This window comes from Epinephelus lanceolatus, chromosome 10 (genome assembly GCF_041903045.1).
Source record: "Epinephelus lanceolatus isolate andai-2023 chromosome 10, ASM4190304v1, whole genome shotgun sequence".
Taxonomy (NCBI): Eukaryota; Metazoa; Chordata; class Actinopteri; order Perciformes; family Serranidae; genus Epinephelus; species Epinephelus lanceolatus.
The window spans coordinates 24,449,779-24,475,462 of record NC_135743.1 but is presented as its reverse complement, the minus strand read 5'-3'; the positions used below and the strand labels follow the sequence as shown (position 1 = coordinate 24,475,462).

General features: G+C 38.9%; 5 protein-coding genes across 7 annotated transcripts in view; 2 read left to right on the top strand and 3 right to left on the bottom strand.

Moving 5' to 3' along the window:
• Nucleotides 1-457: 457 nt before the first annotated feature.
• lin37 (lin-37 DREAM MuvB core complex component) lies at nt 458-4,844 on the bottom strand. The gene is made up of 9 exons (XM_033641218.2): nt 4,347-4,844; nt 3,994-4,069; nt 3,859-3,909; nt 3,677-3,706; nt 3,376-3,461; nt 3,051-3,211; nt 1,468-1,599; nt 1,239-1,312; nt 458-970 (listed from the first exon to the last, which is right to left on the bottom strand). Exons 1-9 carry the CDS (start codon nt 4,378-4,380, stop codon nt 883-885), a joined length of 732 nt encoding a protein of 243 aa, XP_033497109.2. The 5' UTR covers nt 4,381-4,844; the 3' UTR covers nt 458-882.
• Nucleotides 4,845-5,004: 160 nt separating this feature from the next.
• proser3 (proline and serine rich 3) lies at nt 5,005-11,504 on the top strand. The gene is made up of 14 exons (XM_033641217.2): nt 5,005-5,235; nt 5,351-5,467; nt 5,540-5,648; nt 5,746-6,014; nt 6,222-6,373; nt 6,495-6,562; nt 7,149-7,234; nt 7,314-7,444; nt 7,625-7,863; nt 7,966-8,468; nt 8,577-8,721; nt 10,623-10,794; nt 11,098-11,179; nt 11,351-11,504. The coding sequence occupies exons 2-14, from the start codon at nt 5,457-5,459 to the stop codon at nt 11,400-11,402; spliced, it is 2,019 nt and encodes a 672-aa protein (XP_033497108.2). The 5' UTR covers nt 5,005-5,235; nt 5,351-5,456; the 3' UTR covers nt 11,403-11,504.
• hspb6 (heat shock protein, alpha-crystallin-related, b6) lies at nt 11,427-13,456 on the bottom strand. Of its 2 annotated transcripts, none has more exons than XM_033641220.2 (4): nt 13,206-13,456; nt 12,955-13,124; nt 12,128-12,250; nt 11,427-12,034 (listed from the first exon to the last, which is right to left on the bottom strand). In XM_033641220.2, the coding sequence occupies exons 2-4, from the start codon at nt 13,108-13,110 to the stop codon at nt 11,870-11,872; spliced, it is 444 nt and encodes a 147-aa protein (XP_033497111.1). In that variant the 5' UTR covers nt 13,111-13,124; nt 13,206-13,456; the 3' UTR covers nt 11,427-11,869. The 2 variants fall into 2 exon arrangements, with proteins under 2 accessions (XP_033497111.1, XP_033497110.1); XM_033641219.2 differs by having other exon boundaries at nt 11,427-12,037; nt 13,206-13,451.
• A 4,211-nt stretch (nt 13,457-17,667) lies between these two features.
• On the bottom strand, nt 17,668-21,349 carry psenen (presenilin enhancer, gamma-secretase subunit). The gene is made up of 4 exons (XM_033640173.2): nt 21,196-21,349; nt 20,720-20,798; nt 19,740-19,844; nt 17,668-18,261 (listed from the first exon to the last, which is right to left on the bottom strand). The coding sequence occupies exons 2-4, from the start codon at nt 20,778-20,780 to the stop codon at nt 18,122-18,124; spliced, it is 306 nt and encodes a 101-aa protein (XP_033496064.1). The 5' UTR covers nt 20,781-20,798; nt 21,196-21,349; the 3' UTR covers nt 17,668-18,121.
• A 2,458-nt stretch (nt 21,350-23,807) lies between these two features.
• Nucleotides 23,808-25,684, top strand: part of kmt2bb (lysine (K)-specific methyltransferase 2Bb) — a 31,780-nt gene continuing 29,903 nt past the window's right edge. The window contains exon 1 of one of the 2 annotated variants that reach the window (XM_033640953.2): nt 23,808-24,213. In XM_033640953.2, the coding sequence (XP_033496844.2) occupies nt 23,884-24,213 (330 nt within the window). In that variant the 5' untranslated portion in view covers nt 23,808-23,883. The remainder of the gene's footprint in view (nt 24,214-25,684) is intronic. The other variant, XM_078171838.1, reaches the window with a different exon arrangement.

Here is a 25,684-nt window from a genome sequence, read left to right as displayed (position 1 = left end):
CTTTAACACTTTTTTTTTAATGCAGTGAACAAGTATTATAAATGAAGTGGGGTGGTGTATATGGAGTGCTTTGTATTCTTATCTCAGTTTTTGACCAAAAAGATTCCCATATCACAACTCTAGGACTGCACAAATGACTGCAGTTCCTATACTGTTCATCTAAAATATCAGCTATCAAACGACCAAGTAACCACTCTAACCTCAGTCACTGTAAACATTCACAATTAATGTGCTGCAGTAGAGGAAAAATACATGCTGACCTCTTTAGTTTTTGTAACTGCCATCATGTCATCAATATTACAACAGAGCGCACATATGGAGGATGTGCCCATTAACGGACTCTTCACAACAGTTACTAGGAGTTCACTTGTGGTTTAGAGAGCTGACAAAGAACCAAGCCAGTGAAAACAAAATGTTATCTACAGGCCACTGTTATGGACTGATCAGACAACCTCTAATAAGAAACCTCTTTTATTTTATCTTTGCTGCTTTGTTGTATGATACAAATCTGAGAGAAGAGGAGACACAGGTGGACTTTAATCAGTCTTGTTTATAATGAGGATTTACAACTCACAGTATTCCTGGTAAACTGAGGAGCCATTTAATTTATTCAGACATCTTCACAATTATTTTAGAATAAAAAAACACATCAAACTGGAACACATACCTGCTCAAGAAACAGCAGCACACTTTTTTTCAAATTACTGTATTTCTACAATGCATAGGACATATGGTCTGTTTAAGGCTCGAGGATCTGTTCATGCTTTAGTTTGAATCAGATTTTGAAGATGGCGGGTGTGTTGGAACACTGACTGCTACGCCGTGGCTTCTTTCCAGCTGCATAGAGTCCATTCTGTGGTGGAGAGCTACAGTGCGAGCCGGTTAGCGATCATAGAGGTCCTTCATCTCCTTGAGGATCTTGATACTCTCGCTGTATCGTAACTGGTTCTTGTTAGAGCACTCCTTCCATCTGGAGAAAACAAGACCAATGTGGGTCAGCTCAACTCGATCCAAACTTTTGGCTGTTTCAGTGGTTCTTTAAAAATCTAAACTGCATAAATTTATATCCTGATGCGACTTCATGACAGCAACAATTCAAGTATGTTACATGCTGAGCAAGTGAAACACCCACAGGTAAAAGCCTGACCTCGAGGTGAGTTCCTTCCCGTACACAGGTCATTGACAATGTGAATATTTTTATCAGTAAAAGAAAAAGTTGCTTTTCATGAAGAGCATACTTTTGCCTTATCTTTTTCCAACGTTCCATGTGGTCACATATGAGAGCACCTGATAGAGGAACTGGATCTGTTAACTGTGGAGAGAGAAAACATTCAGATTTAGTTAGTTATAAATCTTAAGTTAACTTAAAAATAAATAATTAATTTGATGTAACAATTGCTGTTTCATTTAATATCATTATCCAAGTCAAACACCATCAATAACTCTAATGCATATATCACACAGAACCTTGGTAACAGTAGGTTTTTCAGTCTGCGGGATCCTGAGATTGATGGGTTCACCAGACGTGCTGATGGGACAGGATGTCGGAGGAGGGAGTCTGTACACATTCTGGGCTTTACCATTCATCATGTCTGTAAGCTGGTAAAAGAAAGAAATATTTTTAAAAAGAAATGCAGTGTAACAGTCATTTACGCAAAATTATTCTGTGACTGTGGCATGATGACATCTCCAGGCCAAAGAAATTACTACTACTAACTAGTTAGTATTTTAAGTGGTCTCATTATTGCTTAGTTTAAATGTTCATTTCACTGTTTCAAAAACAATTTTCTGCAAAATTACTTTTCATACGAATAATAAAGATTAAAACTTTGGTGTTTTACAAAGTCTGTACAAACAAATTGCAAAATGCAGGAATGGAAATTTGTTTGAGGTGCTCAAAACACTGATAATTACAACTGAAACACTGAAGAGCAATTTCTTGTCTTGCTTAAACAACAAATACACGTTTTCTGACAGGCAAAGAGAGTTATATGCAGTTATACAGAGTCAGCTGTATACACTTTGATCCATGATAACTACAGTCACTGCCCGTTGCAAGAGAGGTGTCCAGTATACCAGGTTGACTATATATATTATGGTGAAAAATACTGATAGTGACAACACTGCAGACATTTTCCTTTATTACTGCCATGAATTACTACCACCATCATTTTCAGAGGGAACCATGAACACAGCACAACACTCCTGTTTTTATTAGCAGCTTTCTATTGCTCAGTCACCAGAGAGAGCCATGGTGAAAGTCAGAAAGAGGCAGAGAGGTGCTAGTGGCTTGTAAGAGCCCAGTGTAACTGTGCCATGGTTCATCAATGTTAGGCTCTGTCATACCGACATTTTGCACTTGCAAAATTTTAAACATTTACAGTAAAAAAAAAAACAAAAAAACCCAGACCATATATGAAGGAATAAACTGAATTAAGAGACACAGATACAGTACTGCATTTTAAATAATTCCCAGACAACAGTCAGGGTGTCTACAGGTATCAGACACTTACATTTAATGTTTAATGTTTGAAACATCAAAATTGTGAACTTTTATGCAAAAGAATTCAACTTACTTTGACAAAAATATATTAAAAGATGAATAGATTAAATTAGATCAAGCGTTTATGACAATTAAGACACCCAAATGAAACTTTAAGACTTCTTAATGACATCTAAGGCCTATCATTTAAAGAACTGTATTGACATTGAAAGTGAAGACTTTTTAAAGACTTTTTAAGGAGCTGCAGACACTCTGACTGTCCTGAGCTGTTAACAACAACCTGCTCATTTTTATGTGGTGGTCTATACGTTACAGTGTTTGTAGGTGTGTTAAAATCCAAGGCATAGTGTTAAGTATGTTTGTTATATTCAGCGCCATAAGTAGTATTCCCCTGGCGTTTGATGCAATATAGTGATAATACGGTCATATTTCTGAAAATAGATTTACAGTAAAGTATAACTTTAAAGTGATATTTGCCTTTTTGGTGATGTTTGCATATTGTGAATTAACCTGAAGTTATTCAACATAACTGTAACTATAGCCTCACCTCTTCCTCCACCATGCTGTGTGGGGGGCTTGGGGAAGCAGGTGGCACTCGGACAGAAGGATTGTTTCTCATCCAGGCACGGCAGATAGGATACAGAGGGGTGCTGGTGTTGAACTGAGCCAGATCCACACTGCGATCAAACAACTTAATAATGTAAGCATCTAAAATGAGGAGAAAAACAGAAAATGGGGAGGATAAAGGAAAGGTAAGAAATTGTTCAATGAAGTGAAAGGCAGAGTGACCACGCAGTAACTTAACGACACAAAGGATACTACTACAATGTCATTTCTTGCGGCATTGTTTTCAATATTTGCAGCAAGTTTACTTTGTTTGTGCTGATTGCTCTCTGGTATGCCCTCATCCATCTCTTTTCGCTTCTTCCTCCGGTGCTGTGGAAATCGAGCTGATGGCCTGGAAGAATCAAAGCAAGGATGTGGACTTATTACACGTGGAGAAAAAATCATAGGCGTTACAGCTTATAAATATATCATGGTGTGCAGATATGCAACTTGCCAATGTAAAATTATAAAATCTTTATCAGGGCAGGACCACAGAGAATTATTTTCAGCTCCAATTGTAGACAAATAAATTATATGTACATGTTTTTGCATTACTGAATCACTTGCCTTTTTCCAGCAGACGATGGAGACAAATCCCTAGAAACAGCAAGTGAAACATGAAATATACAAACAGGCTTTTACACTCAATGTTGAAATGAGAAAACAGATATTCACTAGATTCACAGCACCAGCTATTAAACAATCTAAAAATCTGACAAATGTGTGAAATCAAAATCATTGATCCGTACTTGTTTAAGGAGTCCGCTGATATTTTTCCAGTATCGCCCTCATTTTGCTCCCTGTTTAAAATACAATATGACTCTGACTGAAAAGTAATCACAATCATTGAATGCGTTTAAAATTTTAATGATAATTTTACTGACCTTTCATTCTCACTCCTCTCTACGAGTCCCTTTAACACAGCATCCAATCTGCTGCGTGCACCAGCCCCCTCTATGTCTGCAGAAGTAACGATAAAGTTTGTAAACAGTGGGTGTTTTATAGAAAGAACAATGAATAGAAAACCCACATTGAGGGGGTTTATATTAAAGGTAGGTGACATTCTCATTTTTCATGCTTTACATTCTCATAGATTTTGAATAAGGTAATGACTATAATGTCTACTAACGTTAAAATGGGCTAGGCCGGGAGGACATTTAAATCAAAACACCTTTGGGGTAAAACATGTTTTATTACAGGTTATTTTTTGTGAAAATCTTAAAAAGCAGCCTCTTACCTGGCCTTTCAGTCTTGATCTTGACGTGGTGCATTATCTCGACCTTTCTAACGTTATATATCAAATTTAACTGGGGAAAATCCAGACTTTTACAACCACACGTTCACTGTCGTATCACAAAAATCTAAATGCACACTCTCTTGATAACGACTTGTAGCTGACGCTAATGTTGCGTTATTTGACAACACTATCGTAGGACAGGTACGGGACGTTGCTTGCTAACGTTAACGTTAGCTAACGTTAGCTGCGGTTAGGTTTCCAATCAGCTAGCCACCCTCTGCATTAGCACTTTTAACCATTGGAAAACGTTTAAGCTAGCGTAGTTTCTTACGCCCAACGATATATGCGTTTACCCATTATAACGATTACCTAACTAACAGGTCCCCCCAGCGGTTTCCATATATTCACTGGTAATAAACTGCAAACTGGACGCTTTAATTTTATTTCGGACCGTCGAGCATACTAGCTCAAATTACCGTTGCTAACTTAGCTTGTTTTGATCAACGGACACTTGCAGACTTTCCTCTTCCGCGCGCTGCCGGTTTCCTATTAACTGATTGGCTCTTGAGCAGCGACGACGTTCTATGTAATTGGCTAAACTGTATGTCCATCATATCAAACTCGGCGCCCATTGGCTGTAAGTCTTGTAGTAAATAACGATCGGCACAAGCTGTGACGCTTTCTTCTGGTTTCTTCTACTATGTTGTATTTGTGAAAAATTAGCAAAGTATGTATGTTTATAGCTACAAATTTGGACTCATTAGATGAATATCTCTTCATAGTGCCCGCTGTAGCACCTTAATTTGCTATTTTATGGACAATTTGTGTCGTGCTGGCGTTTCGCTCCATGGTAACTTTGTTTTGTGGACATGCCAGGTCAACTCGGAAGGTCGGTGGATAATGTGGTCTTCGTCTGTCTAAGTAAATTGTTTGTTATAGTACAGTAAGACCTTAGTAACCCAGTCTGTCAGCCATGTTGACCCAGCTGTGATTTATCGTCACAGAGCTAAGTTGGAAGGCATAAACCAGATACACACAGAAGCAACTTCTTCTTCTGTGCATCCTGTCCTCTATGCTATTATGATTCACCTGTGACAATCTAAAGCTGTAATGAAATCCAGGTAAGACCTTAAGATCACAGTTTGATAGTACCTTAAACAATAGTTACAGTGGGTAACGTGTTGTTTTTGCAGTGAACCTGTGTTCACAAGGCAGAATCCTTTTCAACCAGCATCCAGATTGGGAAGGACACACTACCACCCATCCCGCAACCAGCCCCTGTCAAATAAAAAGAAAAAAACTGTATGTTTTTAAAGGAAACTTGATTACACACAGCAATATTTGATTTGCATTCCTAAGTTATTGCAATAATGGTTATCACTTCATTGTTCTTTTGCAGACTTTGAGTCATGTACGTCTGAACAAGCAATCCAATTCACACACTCTGAGCCCAGAGAGCCAACAACTGTTTGAGCATTGTGACCAACACTTTACTGCCACAGATGAACAAACTGTTTTTACAGAGTCCTGGCCCTCCACCGACTGTGGATCTTCTCCTATCAGCAGTGCAACCTCATCTGACATGGAGACACCCAAACAGTGTGCGAAAGCAGGCAAATCCACAGTTTCATCAGAGCGAGGAGTTCAGCAGGAATCAGTGATGGCAAAGTAGGCTTTAGTTTCCTAGAGTCAAGACCGTACCCTCAAATATAGCAGCGCCTATGCCCGAACTGTATTTTTTCTCACAATGAAAGCTTGCAGTATGTGAGGCATGACTAAACATGGCAGTGATGTGAAGACTGGTAGACACAGACACTGGTCAGTGGTTCTTTTATGTTACTGTTTGAATCACAGCATTGACCTTTGCCCTCCCAGGTACGTAGAACGCTTTCGTCATGGTCGACCACAGAGTCGAGAGGAGCGCCAGCAGATGTCTTCTGCCACTGGAGAGAAGCAGGTGCCTTTTTGGTGGATGTCACCCCCATCTTTCCCCTTTAGTTCAACACCAACTAAGACAACAGATGAAGGTACACTCTTAGTTAAGGGTTTTTAATGTAGAAGTTGTTAACTGTAAACAGCACCTGAATTTCAATATGGAAAGAAACCTTGCTGGTAAAGTTTTTCTGTGGAATCCCTTTCTCTTGGCAGACCATGGACCTGAGATTTTCAATCCAGCTGGACAGCGTCGGCATGACAGATCCCTTTCCCCATGCAGTGTGAGTGCATTTGTGAGTTTACTGAGAATGAGTCACGATATAGCCTGTGATTGTATTTATCTACTAAATAAAAATAATATGTGCATTGTTTGTAGGAAACAACATGTATTTGTGTCCAGATACCATTTCATCTGGGTTAATATCTTTGCATATGCTGTTATAATGGATTATTTGGTCTGCACCGTGCCCTGATTTATGCCAGGTTTGTCTGCATGCCCGGGAAGCAGAGTGTCTGCAGGACACCTTATACCGACCAAGTGTGCATATAAATATTTGCATTTCAACACCACACCACATGTCCATTTGGAAACCTCCGTGTTTACTAAATGCTTGAAGAGCCATCGTTTTTGCAGCCATGTTTGATACTTTTATGGCTTGTTGTTCAGCCTGCTCAAGTCAAATGTATCACCCTCACAAAATTATAAAAGAACTGCAATATATTTGTTAGCAATGTGAAGCCAGATAACTCAAATGCTGCAAATTTAATCATCTAGTTTTATTTATTTACAGGATTGTTTTTATATTGAACTATCAAGAGCACAGTTGTGGCTTATTGGTTGTTCTGTGTGTTCTCTTTGTTTTTTAGGTTTTGTCAGACACATATCAGGGTGAATTAGATGACACAGAGATACTACACCTTCAAGAAAAGGCCAGCAGGCTTCTGCTGAGAGGGTATGAAGACCAGCAAGTAATATTTATGATGAACTAATGAATTCCTCCAATTATAGGTAACTTTTTTTCTTTCTAACAGTGAATGTACTCTGAGTGATGGATCTGTCCCTGTCAGCTCAGAGGGCCTGGCATGCTCAGATTTCTCTTCTCCAGTTAGTGTAGATGAGCCAGTGCGGAGACCTTTGATTCCCAGTTTAATCAAATCTGCTGGTAAGTGTCAAGTAATCTTCATTTTTGAGATGAAATTTTGTTACTTAAAATTTCAACTTGCTCAATGCCGTTCCCTCTTATGCAACCTGTAGAAGATGATTCCTCTTTTTTTATGCTTGATATTTTAAGCGTTATTGCTGTGTCAGTGATATTGTGCAATGTATTTCTTAACATCTACAGCGAAGGCCAGTTCAGACTCAGTTCCAGCTGTGTCCTCCCAAAAATCCGCTGTCATTCCTTCTCTGGTGATCCCCGCACGCCGGGAAGATGACATCTTGTTCCAGTGGCGTTTAAGGAGAAAGATTGAGCAGGCCAGGGAGTGGCCTCCGTCCCTGCAAAACTCAAGTCTTCATGGTCCTACATTTAGCTGGCAAGCTCCCAATTTAAGCCATCCCTCAGCCAGTGGACAGGCTTACAAGGTTTGAGTCATACTGTATGATATTTACTTATTGTTTTTTGTTTGGTATTTATTCTAGGCTTGCAGATTCATTTTAATGTCTTCTTTTTTGCATCATCTTTAGCAACACCAGAGTACCCAACCTCCTGAATTGTCGCACAAAGCTACACATCCTCACATCACTACTCCCCAGCCACAAACTGAAAACGGCAATGGATCATGTCCCCCAGCTTCAGGTCCACCTCACTTCCCTGCCTTTGCCCTCTCTGGCCCTTCAGGCTCTCAACCACAGACTGTTGCCCACGTTCCTGCCCACATGCATATACTCTGTGATGTCTTGCCCTGTCCCATCAAAACAAACATTTCAGACAGTATGGCTGAGTCTCAGACCAAAGTTGTCCGTAAAAAGACCCAAGTCCCTGGACACTCAACGAACGCCTTCACTGATGAGCCTGTTCGTGAGCATGTGCCATCCCCACCACCTGCTTCATCTGGAGCTATACAAGGAGAGCAGCGTAATCACGACACAAGATCTGTGAGAAACAAGACCGAGAAAGCCCAGCCAAGACAGTCAGAGAAGAATGAGAAGAAGACAGTGACGTCCAACACAAAGCAGAAGACAACAAGGTAGTGTCCAAACATGCACACAGGGTAAAAGTCTGAGTGCTTAATATACATGTTTTGCAGATATATTGTGAATATGGAACATGCTGATTGTCCTGGCTCTACAAACAGGAGGTCTTCACATCAAAGAGTTTCTGAAAAGGTCAGGCCGAGGGCAGAACAACAGCAACAGGAGGGAAGCCAGGGGTTTTCCAGGGAGAGCTGCACTGGCGATAATGCGCCACCCCCTTCTCCAATCCACACTGCTTTAGGACAGGTTGGCAATTTATTTTCTTTGATGTTGTCTGTGAAGTAGGGATGTTCCTAATAACTAATTTTTCCCAACGTTTAAACTTAGTCTAGTCAATCAGGCCTTAAGTCAGAAAAACTCTGAGCACAGAGATGTGCGGCACTTTGCACCTTGCATGGTGAAACTGCACATTATCCTTCAAAACATGACAGCTCACTACATAAAAGTGAATAATTAAAATTTATCGATGATAATATACCTCACGAAAATAAATTCTAAGGAATCTGCATTTTTATTGCGTGAATGGTGTCGCATAGCAAACAGCCTATCCTACTAAAAAAATCATCAAAATATGCATTAATATTTCATTTAAATCTGTTCATTAATCAAATAATTGTAATAAACTGTTTAATCAACTTGTATTTCTGGTGTAGACTAAAGAGGGTAGCAATAATAATTAATCGATTAGTTGACTAATTAACTAATAGCGCAGAGCATTATTAAGTAGTTTGATTAATCCAGTGGCCTTAAGAGGCTGAGACTGCCTATTTTGTCTTAATGTGTTTCCTGCTGTCATAATATCTGGGTGACTTGCCAGTAGGGGTGTGCCATATCATCTTGTTCATGATAGTACTGGTATAATTTTTAGCATCATATGAAAAATTCATATTGTGATACTCGCGATATTTCGACTTGTTGATATATTGACGTCATACCGTTACCCACGGCAACAGCAAGCATGGCTGAAAGCGAAATTAATATCGACTCGGCAGTGGTTCAAAAAAAGGAGCAGCTTCAGTAGTGTGGAATAAACTGTGGCGTCCTGAATGTTTTATTCTCAGACTCTTTTAGTGAGTTACTGCTCAGAGGGAACTCATTCAGCAGCTCCTCTGGCAGCAGCACAGCGTCTCTCCTTTTCCTCTCTCACTGTGTGCACACAGGAGTCAGTGCGTCATAAACCTTTGGTAAACCTAAGTGCCGCTTGCAGCTCAACAAAAAACTACATATATGTGAATGTGCAATAGTTATTGTAGCATAACAACCTGTCACAGGTTAAAGCGTGATGATTAGAGGAGAAATGGCAGAGCATAAAGGTTCAGGTGGGAAAACAGCTCAGTCATTTAGGATTTTGCTAAAAGAAGGAAATCACCTGTTGATTTATATATATATATATAAATCCCAGGGTACTTTTTTTGTATTTGGGAGCTGTTCAAATGTGTAATTTGTGGTAGATTTTATTTTGTTGAACTATTAATATTGCACACAGAATCTGAATCTCACTCCCAAGTTACTGTTGTTGTTTACAAACTAAAGAAATGAGAGATCAGTTTAGTTTTTACTGAATATTTGAAGGCAAACTGTTAGGTTAACATGTAAAACTATATCACTTATTTTGTTGCAATTCTGTTTTCTTAAATTAATGATAATTGTTAAAACTAATTTGTCATATTAAGAATATGGTTGTCGCAAAAATACCCTGAGATATCGTTTTATTATTTTAGGGCCATATTGCCCACTCCTACCTGCCAGAGTTAGGTATGTTGAACTGAAAGATGTCAGTGTTACTGCTCAAAATTTTGGATTTATAAATCTTGTGGTGTTTACACAAGGTGATTATCAAATACAAATAACCCACGTTTGAGTTCCTCCAATTTGTCTTCAAGAGATGGACTGTGTGTGAGACATTATTCTGTTAAATCCAAACCTAAAACACAGGTGTTTATTTCTAACCATGTCAGAATGACGTGGAAAAAGTGGCAATAATTCATTAAATATACTGTATCCATTTATCTCAAATCCTGATTGTGTTGCCATGACTTTGTACATCTAGTGTTGTTTAGATGTCATACATACATCTTTTGGTCAATGTCATTGTGGTAATAAAAAGCTGCATTAACCAGTAGGGTGTTCTCTTTGGTCCCCAACAGGTAGTTTCAGAGGTATTGTTCCCCACGCTGGTGTCATCTCCTGCACAGAGGACCTCTGACTCATCAGTTTCTCCTCCTTGCACTTCCCCTGCACCTCCACAGTCCTCAGTTCCTCCATGCAAAGCACAGAACTCTATAGAGGTCATTTCACAGCTGCTGCAAGAAGCTGAAGGTGAGCTTATGGCAGCAAAGAGCACCAACCTTTACCCTGTAGTTAATTGTGGAGACTATATTCTGACCTGTGAATAGTTTACATTCCCAACATGCCACATTCATGAGGTCAAAACCTCTAGAACTTTCTCTGTCTTTGGTGCACGCTCTAACATTTGTGATCCATGTTAAATTTCAATGTAGGCCTTACTCGTGCTGCCTTCGGGGAGTTAAATAACAACTCTGTATGTACATGCTGATAATATTCCATTATCAACACTCTCCTTGCCTCGTTACCTTCAACAGTACTGTTCTTCTTTTTCAGATTCAGATGAAAAAGAGTTTGAAGATGACCCTTTATTACAAGTCCTCCGCAAGCAGAGAAAATGGGTGAAGGAGCAGATCAGGTAAAAATAATAACCTATGAACTAAACTGATTGTCATCATTTATATAAAATTATGTTGTTTCTGGAAGGCTGTTATTCTTAAAATCATATGAAATGCAGCTCCTATAATATTATTTGAATCACATATCACACCAAATTCCAGAAAAATAATCTGCATTTTTTTCCTTGCAGTCAAGTGGACTCTATGTTGAATGCATTCCTGGAGGAGCGACAAGTTACTTGAACACTGAGAAGACACACTTGATGGTTTGTTTTGTTTTTTATAAAGAAATAAAGTTTATTTTTTCATTTTTGAAGAAACATTTCCACATTAAAGAGTTCAGAGATATGTTTGCGTGCATCATTAATCACAACCACAACACAGTGCTTTTTACAAAAAGTTGCAAATTCGAAAAAAACAAACAGCAGTTTGATCTTTCGAACGCAGAATATTTACAAAAGACTGGTTCCTTGAAACATTATGTAACATCGGTGAGTAATAGCAGAGCAGTATATACAAACCTCAGAGAGCAGGGAATATTAGAACGGTGCCAGGAACCAAACAAACGAGTGTTTTGGCACATGGGCCGAGTGTTGCTGTGATTGAAGGAGCCTGAAGTTATTTCTGTATGTGCCTGTGTGTTTCTTAAAGGCTTCTGTTGCATTCGTTTTCATACATGGTGAAGATGACAGAGATTTTAATGTTTGCTATTATTGTGATGAAGTCAGGGTTCTGGAGTCGTGGGTGTGCAGCATCGGTGCAGATATGATGAGGATGCCATCTGGAGAGACTGCTGACTCCAAAGCCATGGTGTCCACTCCCTTTGGGATTCGGTAGCGGCGGTTGAACTGGCGTGTCGTAACCCCTGGGCCATCCTTCTAATAAAACAGATAAATACAAGTTAAATCAGAACTATTGTGGGGTACGTAAACCAAAAAACACAGCAGTGCTCCTCCCAGAATACGAACCTTCTTTTCTTCATGCTTGCCTTGCACCTCCACAAAGTCTCCTATCACTTTGACCATGAGGTCCTCTGGGTTGAAGTGCTTCACATCCACTTGAACTGTAAAACCGCTGTCGTCACAGTTCACCTACCGACATGAGACAAAACACTGTGTATTATTATATGGAGATAAAATCCCTCAAAGCACAATAAACAGCCAAAAAGCCCTTGCCACTAAGCACTGAATAGATATCCTTATGATATATGAGCATCAAAGTTCATTCTTGACCTTGGACATTTGATATAAATGCTCCTCATGTCCTTTTTGGGGCTTTTAACTGCATTTCAGGGTTTTTATGAGTTGAAGGCTAAGATGATGTTGAAAGTTCTGGGAAAAACTGCCAAGTTAACCTTAAGATAGGATTTCTTTCTTTTTTTTGGTAAGCTTAAACAATCAGGGTAATATTGTGTTTGACAAGTTATCATGGTAAAAGGTTAAGTGTTCGTCAGAGTTCATTCTTGACCATGGAAACTTGACAAAAATGTTCTAATTATCTTTTCATGGGCTTTTAACAGCATATAAAAGTTTTTATGAGTTGAAGATGACTAAGATGAAGATAAAAGTTCTGGAAAAAACTACCAAGTGAAGCTTAAGATAGGATTTTTTTTGTCGAGATCTATATTTTTTCACCAAAAATGAGGGGAATACTCTAATGAACGAGTTATGGTAAAAGATTATGTGGTATCACTGACTGTTTTGTGTTTTCGTGCGGTTCAGTTGAGCCAAAATAAAACAACTTCTGAACATTTTTGCCACATATACTGTAGCTATAGTAATTCAAAATGACTTACCTCTGCAGAGCTGGTGTTATCAGTCTCTGGTAAGAGTAGTTTCGGGGACCAATTATGTTGCCCATAAGTCCCATTCAGCCGAGGAATGAGAGGTGGTAAAACCTTCTCCCATGGGATACCCACAGCTGGCAGAGTGGGTGGCAGGATGAAGTCCATTTCTAAAAAGCAGACTTAAAACACAAAGAGAGTTGAGTTGACAGCACTTGAGACTATGTCAGACAACTTTGCATTCAGCTCTGGCCACAGCTTACCTCTGCTTAAATTCCCTGACCAAGTTAGAGTGCTGGCAGGACGGACAGCCCCTGGTTAACTGCTTGTGTCCTGTGTGAAATGAGAGGAGGGATGATGCGCCCGTCTGTCTGACTCCAAGCTCCTCTTTATCTGGATGCTTGACGTGACGGACGTGTTAACGGTGTGTGTGTTTTATACTGGAGTTGCATAATGAGTTGGGAATTCGTAGTGGGGCACCTTGTCTCTGTTTTGTTCTGGATGCGTACCCTTGGGTGAGCAGGCAGGGCTATATAGGATCTGGGTGTATTGTTTTGGGAGTGACGCAGCTGTCGCGGGCTTATTGGCAATTAACGTGTTTAATGGTCATTAGCAGTCGCAGCCGGCAGTTTATTCCTGATGGCACCAGTGAAACAAACGGTTTGAAACACGTTTTCTCACAAAGACCTGTTAGGTAATATATGCTTAAGGTCGGTTGTCAAGGCAGGTCTGTCCAAAAATAAGTTCAAAAGAGATGTTGTTGACCCTCGTGCCAGACAGACAGTGACAGCAGGGACGTCACATGCTGGTGCACGTGTGTTTTCCCCCCATCACGTACCATCACATCAGTGGAGCAACGATACAGATCATGAAGTAAAAGTAGAGATATCTCAGTGTGAAAATATTCCTGCGTTCAACAGCTCAGTTAAGAAGCTTTATGAGTAAGCATCAAAATTAAAAGTATCCATAATGCAGAAAATTTGGGTCCTATGGTTGTTTTATTATTGTATATTCTTATCATAACTAGCACTTAAATGCCTAGTTCGTCTTGGTGAAGCTAAATTTAACTACTTAAAGGTATAGTTCAGATTTTTTTTTAAATTGTAGTTGTATGAAGTACTTATCTATAGGGAGTATATTACATACACTAGATGTCAGTCGGCAAGCTCCCAGTTTGGAGAAGCAGGCTGGAGTCCTACATAGAGGCAAAGTAATGTACTGCTGTGGAGGGGTCTGCAACAAAAGTATTTGCGACACCAAGAAAAAAAACAATATCAGTTTTAGTGTGTGCTATATTCAGAATATTTTCACCGCTGTACCTTAAGCCCCATTTCCACCAAACACTTTCACGATGCTACCTTTGGAACCAAAAGTAACCCTTCAGACATGGTACCAAGACCCTAGACCCCAAACAGTACTCTTAATTGTGGGCGGGGCTGTTGTCACTCACTGCTCCGTCCAGCACTCACTGTATTTCTACATTACCGGTGACAGATGGAAGTCTGCGCGTCATTTATCGTCCACAGGACAGGGTTGCACGCTGACATTTTCTGAACAAAATAGAACAGGCTGCAGTGAGAGTCTCTCTCCATGGGATATTTAAAAGTAGCGGGTTTGTACATTTAGTCCTTCTCAGGCAAGCTCGGGGGTTTAGTGTTGCCGGAGCCCACAGGAACAACGCTCCACAATGCTTTTTTTTTTCTCTAAGTGAGGAGTGGGCTATATGCAGCTCACATAATCCGTTGAAATTAATACATACATATATATATATATATCTATATATATATATATATAAACCCTTGAAGATCCACTCATTACTAAAAGTGCATGTCATACAAAAGCTTAAGTAATGGTCAGAGTTGTCACAGTGAATTTTAAGGTGTGTTGATAGATCCATGTCGTCAGCTCATACATTGACTAACATTACAAGTAAACGTTCCACCTTAAAAGCCGCCAGCAGTCAGCCAAGTAATTTCTTTTTCTCCAACTCCAGCTGCTGCAAGAGGCAGCAAAACATCCTGTCATTTTATTGTTACAGTTAACTAATGTATAAAACTCTCCATGGTATGAACAGTGATTACATGAGCCTCAAAACCAGCCACAACTCAGCCCTGAGCAGAGTGACCACCTGCTATTAACCAATCAACAGACTGTAGTGTTCACAGCTCCACCTTTTAGTACCAGATCTGTGTGCTAGGTACCCCAACAGAGGGGGGATCAAAAAAGGGGATGGTACAGAACAGTTCCATTGGTACCATCCACAACTTTCCACAGTGGAAACGGAAATAAAGCGTACCAAATTGAACTGAACGATACCGTATTGCTCAGTGGAAACAGGGCTTTACTGTCAGACAGTGAATTCCAGTGGGATAATGAAGCTGTTATATCACTCTCTTTAAAGCTAGACTCCATTGAGAAAAACAGTGATTTCACATTGCTGAACACAGGTGCTTCTAAGGCCTGTACGAAGCCAGTTCAACTTACCCAGGATATCTTTTCATTATCTGGTTTGATTAACCCTAACATCTGGTTAACTGGTACTACTGTACAAAGCTGGTTATCAACCAGTTCAGTCAACTCTGGGTTTTCCTACCCAGCCATGAGCGTGTTCATGTTAAAGAGGCGGAGTTGTTTATCATGAGCAACATCATCAGAACCATGACGGAAGGAGGCTGCTTCATATGATATGAGATAACGCGGTACTAAAAGTGCCTGGGACTGCGAGACAGTAAAATGTCAATGACACAGGATGTAAACGATACTCTGTAATCTTAGTACGGAAAATGTAAAATTGTAGTAAATACGATCCAAAAATACACCATCTGCCGGGACTTAAATTACCTGTAGGTATCACCAGGCTGTGTGTGACATAAGTAAAGAGTACTTTTTGCCATTTACTTGGATGATGAAGAAACAAGTCTGAATATATCACCTGAATCATGTTACAGTAACAGCAGACTGTTTCTGCTACTGAAGTAAAGGGTGGAATAGTAGCCTAGATAATGACTGATGAGGTCTATCTGACCATATTGTTGCATTTATAATAACAGTAGCCAATTAACAGTGTGTGGATGATTTTTCTGATAAAATATTATCTTTGTTCCTAGTTCTCATCACACAGGTGTCTCATGTTATTCTGAGCTGCAGTGATGGAATCAGAAGTGGAAAATGAATCAGAAGTGGAAAATGAAATAATTCTACTGACCTGTAACAATTCATAGGATCCTCTTTATTACCTGAGACTCCACACTTTTGTCCACGGATATGTTTTTCTTCAGTGATCTGACTGGTCAGAGGTGGGGTTAGTGACTGGCTGCGATCCCATAATCTGAACATAACCTGTTTCGGAGCAGGTTAGCTGTTCAGCATAAGTTGCCACAGTGATTTATCCCACTAAAAGAAGAACCAGCTTCATGGTACAGAGTTAACTCTCACGCTCCCTCGTTAACTCCAAATCCTGCTTTGTAGAACAGGCCTCTGGTCTACCACTGCCTCGATCAGTTATTTTGTTTATTATTGTGTGACCATGGTGTTTGAAAGTGCTAGTTTGGATCAACAAAGTCTCACATTAACACGTAACTGATCGAAGCAGTGGTAGAGCAGCAGCTCCTGTGTTAAGAGAGCTAAAATTACAGTTTTTGTCAATGGAGTCTGGTGGCTTTGACAAGAGCATAGATGGGGAAATGAAGCCATTATTGACTTCCCTGTTGAATGTGCTGTCTGACGTAGAGGTAAAGCTGTGAAAATACTCTAAATATATTATACACTTATAGGGATATGGATTTTTTTAGGTGTCTAAAATGTTTTGATGCTGACCCCTATCCACAGCATTACATTGTTGAGCTTCTATGTCGGACCCCAGCCTGCTTCTCCTAACTGAGAGTGTGACTTCTACTTTATGTAATACTCTAACTATAAATAAGTAACCCATACAACCCTGCTTCAAAAAATCTTAAGTATCCCTTAAACATTTAGCTGGTTAACATGTTTAACATGTAACTGAAGCCACATCAATTTTTTCAAGCTGATTAAATAATTTTTTTATGAATTTATTGTATCAAATAAATGCAGTTTAAAAAGCACATTTTTTTCCATTAAATGTAGTGAAATACAAAGTAACATGAAATGGAAGATACTCAAAATTGTACTCAAAGTACTTGAGTAAATGTACTTACTTTCCATAACTTCGCTCAGTACACACACAGAAAGCACAACAACACTTGGAAACAATGTCCATAGAAGGATCCTTTGGTTTACTCCTCATATATCAGTTTTATTAAGGGACTCCCTGCATCATAAAAGTACATGCCGATACTTCTGACTTGTTCTTGGCATGCTCTAATGAGGTCAGCACTTTATGCAGCCGCCACATGGTCTCCCTGTTAGTAACGTAAAACCTGTCATTTAAACTTTGACTGGAGAGACTAAAAATGGCACTGATTATGTTATGACTCATGGGATGATAGGGAAGTGGCGACATTTGGAGGGATTAAGGTATTGGGTTTCACAACAGGCGCCAGTGATTGTACAGACTTTAGGAGCCTTCTGAAACAATGCTAAATATTAGGAGTATATATATGGAGGAAATTCCTCCTCAATGTGTCATCAAACAAGTCCATAGAGATGCATAGATCCTAGTGGGATAATGATATACCAACAGGAGTATTAGTGCTTGCCAGGGGAAAAGTCATACATGGAGAAAAACATTATGACTTGGAGACATTATTGTTTTGTTTTTTTTAATCCATCATTCATACACAGGTAAAAATAGTTTGGGGTGCACAATCACACATCAACATTTAACTCCACAGTTTAGACAAAGGAAAAAAACAGTTTGTTGAATCTATTGTTCGAGCTCCTGAAAGCACATCCAGCTTCATCATTAGATACTGTCATGACAGTTGACATCGTCTGCTATACAAGATTAATCAGCCTACTCTAAAACCAAAGAACTTTCTCAAATGCATTGGCACGCACAAAAACATGAATTTTCAAATCCTACAGCATTTATCTTTTGAAGACATGAGTGATTACTTTAACGTTTCTCAGCCATTGAATTTAGCTCCAGAGACCAGACAAATCACCAGAATCTTTCACTGTAGTTAAAGAAGGAGAATTCTTTGGTCCAATTTAGTGGATCATTAGTTATAGTCAAAAGACCTGACACAGGAAAAATGTCTCAAGGAATGCCCAATGGGATAGTAAAGGAGAGGTAATCTCCCACCTCCCCCCACTCTGCTCTGAAGTGCTGGAAAATAGTAATCCATGTGGTGAGTACTGCTACCCATAACAGCAACCCCAGGGCCGACCGCTTCACGTCTAGATGAGAAACACACAGGAGACACTTGGTATTAAAATAATGGACATCCAGGAATAATATATCAGTAACTACCTTTGCCCAAACCTTTCTTAAAAAAAAACATAAAGCTCATAACATTGCAAATATACTGTTTGATAGAGTTTATAAAGTGCAACATGTGTTCTAAATCAAAAGTGTCAATAGTGGCACTCATTTATGTACGGAAATATTTTTGTTTTTCAAACAGAAAATATTTATCACTAGAACATTCACCATGTTTATTTGAAGAAAGCTCCAGAGTCTGTTAATGTTAACTAGCCTAAAATGCACTATGCATATTTTGTCCCACAGTATTTCATAGGTTTAGGTTTAAGAATGGATCAAATTAATACTGTGATAATTTTCCCAGAATATAATATATATCAATATGTATAAAGACAATCAAGTATTCAAAATGCATAATGAGGCAAATGTTTTTTAGTATTGTCCCTCAAACAAAATCCTACAGTTAGGAGAAAAAAATTCTCAGGTGTTCTATTGGTATATTTTTCATGTATGTGGAAACAGGATTTCTATAAATAAAAGTTTCATATTAAAAGGCATATTCAATCAATATTTAGTTCTGCTTAGGAAACATTTTATCAACTCTTTTTACCTAAAGAAGCCTTCCTATCTCCTCCATGGTTTAAAGATCCAGTGTGTTGGATTTGGGTGGATATATATTGGCCGAAATGGAGTATAATACAATAAATATGTTTTTCGTAATATCTGAAAATAATAACGGTTGTGTTTTCGTAATTTTCATATTTCTATAGTCGAACAGAATGGACAAACTAAACACTAGCTCCACATAGGGCCATTTGCATTTTTCGAGACAGCATAGTACTGCAATATTTTGTGTGGCAATATCATATCATATCATTACATGGACGCCAAGTATCGATAATATTATCATATAAATAAATACTATTACAAATGAAAAATAATCTTTTGGTAGTCTACCAAAATAGTATAATGAATTTCTTTTTCAGTCCAATAGATACATTTTGCTGCTGCAAAAGATGAAGTGAGATGAACAGATTGAAAACTTTATCTTATTAGATAAAACAGATGTTGATGAAGTTTTCTTTTGGGGACATAATTTACAGTTGAAAAAAGGGTTATGAATTGCAATATAATAAAAAAAAGACGTTATTGTGATACTCAGCATATCGCAATACATTTGAAATCACAATAATATTGCATTGTGACTTAGGTATCGTGGTAATATCATATTGTGGGGCCTCTGGTGATTCCCACCCCTAAAAAAACAAAATGTAGAACCTTTGCATTAAGGTTTTTACTCAAGGTCTTGACTGGTTTAAAAATGTAAGGAGTGAATGAATTGAGTCCTGTAAGTGTTGAATCCACAGCAGCTACTTTGGGAAACTAGACATGAACTTGAATAAGCTCATACGTTTGTAAAATCATGTATGAAAAGTAACAGTTTTATACTTACAAGTTTTGATCTGGAGCTGTTCAGTGTAGACTGGCTTTACAAAAGCCTCCTTAAAGAACCAAACAACATTGACCAGCCAGAGGAATGGAAGGAATGCAAAGCCACCTGAAAAAAATAAACAGATCAAAAAACACCATCACTGACAATACCACTGAATGTTACTACTTCATATGAGGGCAGATGTACTCAAGGTGCTCATACTTTGGTTTACACAAGACTCCCAGTCACTGTTAGCCTATCCTCACTCTCACATAAATATGATGCATCAGATCATTTTAACCTAAATGTACAACTTATTGAGGCAATACAGACAGTGCAGGGGCCTGTGGGGTGGGAAATAAGCCTGTGTTCAAAGAAGAATTCAAGGTAAATCAAAAATGGTGCGATTTTCTATATATGCCCTCAAAAAGGTAAACCCATCTCCATCATGGTTATCTGTTTTTTTTGTTGTTGGTTTTTTTTGTATTAATCCATAACAAAATTATAATTATTATATTATGTGATTATTCTACATGAACTATAAACAACTATAATTAAACTTATAATGTTCTATTTTCTTTCGTAGTTTTTGTCATATACAGATGTGTACTGCTGATTGCTGGGTAATTTGTGTGTTGGTGTCCAATATCTGCCTCTGTTTAATCATGCAACATCACGATATGATTTACAGTAGCTAGTTTAGGTGCAAATTCTCTCAAGAGTGACAAGCTGGGCACATCTGCAGGCAGATACAACATGAGAGTGGTAGCATGACACATTGTTGGTAAAACATATATACGTCTAGTAAGTCTGTGTGTACTTCATAACTAGTAACTAGGGAGCACTGGGGCCAATCATAACCACCTCACGCCACTGAAAACAGGTGTTAACACTACTTGCATGTACCCTGAATTTAAAAACCAAAAAGGAACAGTAAAGGTAAAATATAAAGATGTTTGTAAAGTCACTTCTGTCATGATTCACTTTTTAAGTACACTCACCTAAATAATATTTTCTGCACAGACTGAGTTTCTCCTCATTGGGCAGCCGTTCCAGGTTCATTGTGAATTAGTGTGGATCCTGCATCACAAAAAATAAAGTCAAGTTATAGTCCAAAACCATCTCCAAACAACCCAAAGACATGAAACTTTTGTGACAACGGCGATGCTTGTTATGTCTCCGTTTAAACCGCGAGCGTCTGGAGTTACTGGTCTAAACATGGCTGCGTTAAGTAATCTCAAAGACACTATAAAATCCGAACAATAAAGCAGCCGGTGACCTGATTGAATTGTCAGATAACTCGGGAGGCACCTCAGGCTACCGTTAGCATTTCGTTAGCTTAGCACTGCAACAGTAGGTTGTTCCGACTGCTACAAATAGCCGTGGCTGTGACTTCAGTCGGTCCCCAGATTCTGGATGAAGTCTTTATCAATATTTCTATGGAACTAAAATAATTTACATGACTGTGGTAATTTACCTGGTATTGGTAAGGCCAAGAGAATCGTCGCAAAAAAAAAAAACTAAACAGACACAAAAATCACTTCCTCCTTCTTCTTCTACTGACTGCGAGATCACATTCTTCTTCGCCTGTCCCCTTTGTTGTAAATGGTAAGCATCCGCTAATCTGTACTGCATAGCGCCACCTGCTGTACCGGAGTGTGTGACTAAGCGGTTCACAGGTGGACGTGGTGTATCCTGAGGGTTAATAAATATAAGATATAGTAGATACTTCTGTTTAACAATTCTTTGATACTCAATTTACCTCTAATCTAAGCTTTTAGTAGTCTATGTTTCTTTTCATATATTTACATCCGGTGTAACAAAATCATCTTTCCTAAAAGTCCACTTAATGGCCTTTTCTAATGTTTTTGTGCAAAGCTTTGAAATAGCTTTGTGTTAAGGTGTTTAGTCACATATGCTCTTCCAAATCTGTTGTTTCCTTGTAGTAAAAAAAAAAAAATGCTGATCAAATCTGAAACATGGATGGCAATTAAGAGATCTGAACTGTGCCACTTTGAAAACAAAAACAGTAAATAAGTAAATAAATAAAATACTCCTACTCTAAAAGAGCTCATATTTTCTGGCAACATCAAATAATTAATAATGAACAGATTTTGCTCTATTTATCATTGGCTATAATCTGTATTGCTCACCTTTATAAGGCTTCCACAGCCAGTTTATTCTGCAACAATATTTCCTTCTATTACATGAGCTGAATATTAACAAAATAAATCTACACTATATATTCCACTGATGATTATTTCTGCATGTTCCTTTCCTTCATCATGAGCTTCTTCTGCTGACGATAAAGAGGCATACTGCCATCTAATGTATTGCAATGTGAATAGCCTGGGCATACAGACCACCAAAATGTGGTAACTGTTTATCTTTATTTTCTGTTCTGCATTCTGTTTCCTCTGACAGAGGTTTATTGTGACCGGACTGATTAAAGATTAAACCTTCCTTTCCAAATGCTATGCCACTTGTATTATTAAATTAGAGATTATTTCAGAGCCACCTTCTGTTTCCTATCATGGGATCAACTTTAAATAAACAGGAGAAACTGCTAACCCCTTTCCCATCATCCTGAATAATTTAATACTCAAAACTCATAGAGACCTGCTTGATATTAAGGTGGTGATGTACTGTATGTTGTTTACAGAAATCAAGACACTCTCCTATTCCCAATTATAACTGTTCTGACTGTTGAACAGAATAATAAAGGCCTGCACTCAGTTGCCAGCTCTGTGATAAATGTACTTTCATGAAGTTTAAATTATCAGCTGCGTTAAAACTGTTTAAGAGAGGTACTGATGAACCTTTAAAGTGAATTTGGGGCTGTGTTAATGTATTATGTGATTGCATATACATGTCTGGAAAGTCTTGCAACATTTAACTCTCAATTTATGTTCTTTTTTTTTTAAAGATTATTTTTATTGGCTTTTTGCCTTTATTGACAGGACAGAGGGTGAAATGGGGAGACAGAGAGAGAGTGTGGACTGACATGCAGCAAAGGGCTGTGAGCCGGATTCGAGCCTGCGGCCACTGCAGCGAGGCAGTGCCTCTGTACATGGGGCGCTGGCACTATCCACTACGCTACCGACGCCCCCTCAATTTATGTTCTTTAAAAAATACATGTTTGTTATTATCAGGTGCACAATCATGGAGAGACAGTCGTTAGTGATGAAAATCATAATTGGAGGCTCCCTATGATGCTCATCATATAGGGATACTTATAGGGATAATAATTCTTTATTTGTCTGCATGATTTATTTTATTTTATTTTTGTTGTTATTATTTGTCTGTTTATCTGTCTGCAAAGTGTACTGAGCAAGTGGCTTTCTACCAGATAATTTCTTTCTTTTTTAAACTTTAATAAAGAGAAAAAAAAATCAAAAATAACATATAGGGATACAATATATATATATATATATATATACATATATATATATATAAATTAGTGAATAGGTTTTGTTGTCGTCAGAGGAATTAAGATTCTTGCAAGCAAACATTAGACCTGTATCTATCTAGCATTTAGTGTTGGGAGAAGTTTGCCTGGAGGACTTTCTGTCAGAAAGTATTTTCTTGGTTAAGCTTTAGAGAGAAAAAGAAAATCATAGTTTGGGTGAAATTAAGATAATTCTGCCAGAAAGGCACATATGTGTCATATGCATATGTGTTTCCTCTGATAAAAAGATGAACGTGGCATGGTATGTTAAATATATTTTGCCTACATTATAAATTAATGCAGATAAGGCACAAATTGGTGCATAAAAATTCACCAAAATGCAGGAAAATTTAGTTTTTGAAGCTCAAATTGTCTGGTGGTGTTGCCCCCTATTTAATAGGCTATGTGCCCCCCCCCACAAATGTTGAAACAAACCTTCACCCTTGCAGAAAGCTTTCTGACAGGCACTCTAGGTCAACTCCTCCCATGTGCGCAAAGTGACATAGTTTAAGATGTAGTCAGTCACACATTTCTGAATGGAGATTTGACGTACAATCACCACCAGAGGTCGACCCTGTTTCCCCTTCCATTGTAGCCTCGTTGAAAGAAAAAAACTCACTTTCCCGTGCTGCATTGCGGCTCCCCCCTCCCATCTCGCGCCTTCCCTCTTGTGTCTCCTCGAAGTGTTAGCCGTCGGTGTGTGTTGTTGTTGAAGCAATGATGGCGGCAGCGGGATGCGGATCAGCAACCGCGGCTGCCGTAGGAGGCCAAGGTGGAACCGCTACGGCCAGAGGTCGTTTCCCCGGTCGGCCTTGGTCGTCACGCAGTCGTTTGCGCTCCGAGAAGCGATGGCAACTCGGACGATCAGGCTTAGAAGCTGATGATGTGACTAACGGAGGGCCAAGGCCCGCAAACCTGGTTCTATCGTTAAACGAAGACCAGTCTCACTTGCGCTTACTTGGGATAGAGGCGAGCCACCAGACCCTTGGCCAGGCTGGATACAGCTCTAGTGGGAGTGAAGAGGTGAGGTCCCAAACCGAACCAGGAGTTAGTATCTTTATTTCATCTTCTCACATTTTGTGTGATTGTTAAATGTGTAAGAATGAGTGCTGTCCACAGCAGTGTGACTGGTTAGTACCATGGAGAAATGTCAACATCCTTTCGCTAGGCTAACGTTAACTTTAGCTTCATTTGTAGCAACATTTCATGCTAGCTAACGTTAGCCTAGTGTAGCTTTCCATGACATTTAATGAACAGCCGCAACACAAAATACCACTTTAGCAAAGCAGCAGGGAAGTTACATTAGCACTGTTCCCTCAACTATTACTATTATGTAATGTTAGGTGAAAATATTAGAGTGTGAAAACATGAGTAAAATATATTTTTTAAAGGAAGTGAGAGAGTACGCCAATTTGTAAACAGGCATCGTAATTATTTCATATATGGCCCGCTCGTTATCGGGCCAGAGTAGCAGTTAGCTAATAGTAGCGAACACAAAGAACGGGAGAGCTAGCGCCTCTGTACGCTTCACAGCGGCTAACGGCTAACTGTACTGTTTTCATACGCTGTCCAGATGCGGGCACAGTAGTCTGCTTAACTTGTTTGAATAAGACAGCACATACGGATCTTATAGGAACCTTCTCGTTGGCATACGTTTTAATTCTGGCTAGCTTTTCTGCAGACTGAAGTGGGTTTAAATGCTTTCGAGATGAGGAGATTGCTAACTGTTAGCTAATGATACCAAACACGACATGTTTAAATGGTGGTGCAGAAGTGTGCCAAAGCCAGTTGCACCCTCGTTGCTGGAACCGAAAGCTCACTATTACTATGTTACGCATGTAAGGGCACAAAGCTCGTTACAACACACATGCAACGTCAATCGTTAATGTATGCTCCTGATCTGAGCGGTTTGCAGGGTTCCGGGTCACAGCTGCAGGCATGTGGGAGATGTATAGTAGTTGGAGGGAATCGTAATTACAGACCTACCTTGCTGTGCAGTTGTTTGTAGGTAGTGTAGGAGTTCATCCTAACTGCTCCAGTGTGATTCATGCAAAGGTTGTAGAGTTCTGATCTTGCATGAGGTGGGATATACTCTAGTCTGTATGCAACTGCATCATAAAAAGTTCAGGAAGAGTTCCCCCTAGCAGTTAAATTGATTTCTGTTTGTTACTTATGCAGGACCTGTTCATGTTTAATGTATTACAACGTAGATGAGATGAATGAAAAGCGTTGGTTTGAATGTGAAGGTATGAAATCAATTGTCCATTGTTTGTCATTGATATAATTGATGTAATGTCTTAACCAAACCAATTTTTATTATTGTTTGATGTAGTTTTTGGTTCAAAATGCTAAGATAAATGTACTTTGTTATGTTAGGTTTATTGATAAAATCATTATGCAGGACATGAATCCATTCTTCATATAGAACTGTCAGTGTCATTTTCAGTGTTCCTCCATCTTCAGTGGATACAGCTAATGCCATGCTCTTGAATTCACAATGAATGCTGTAAACTAAAAC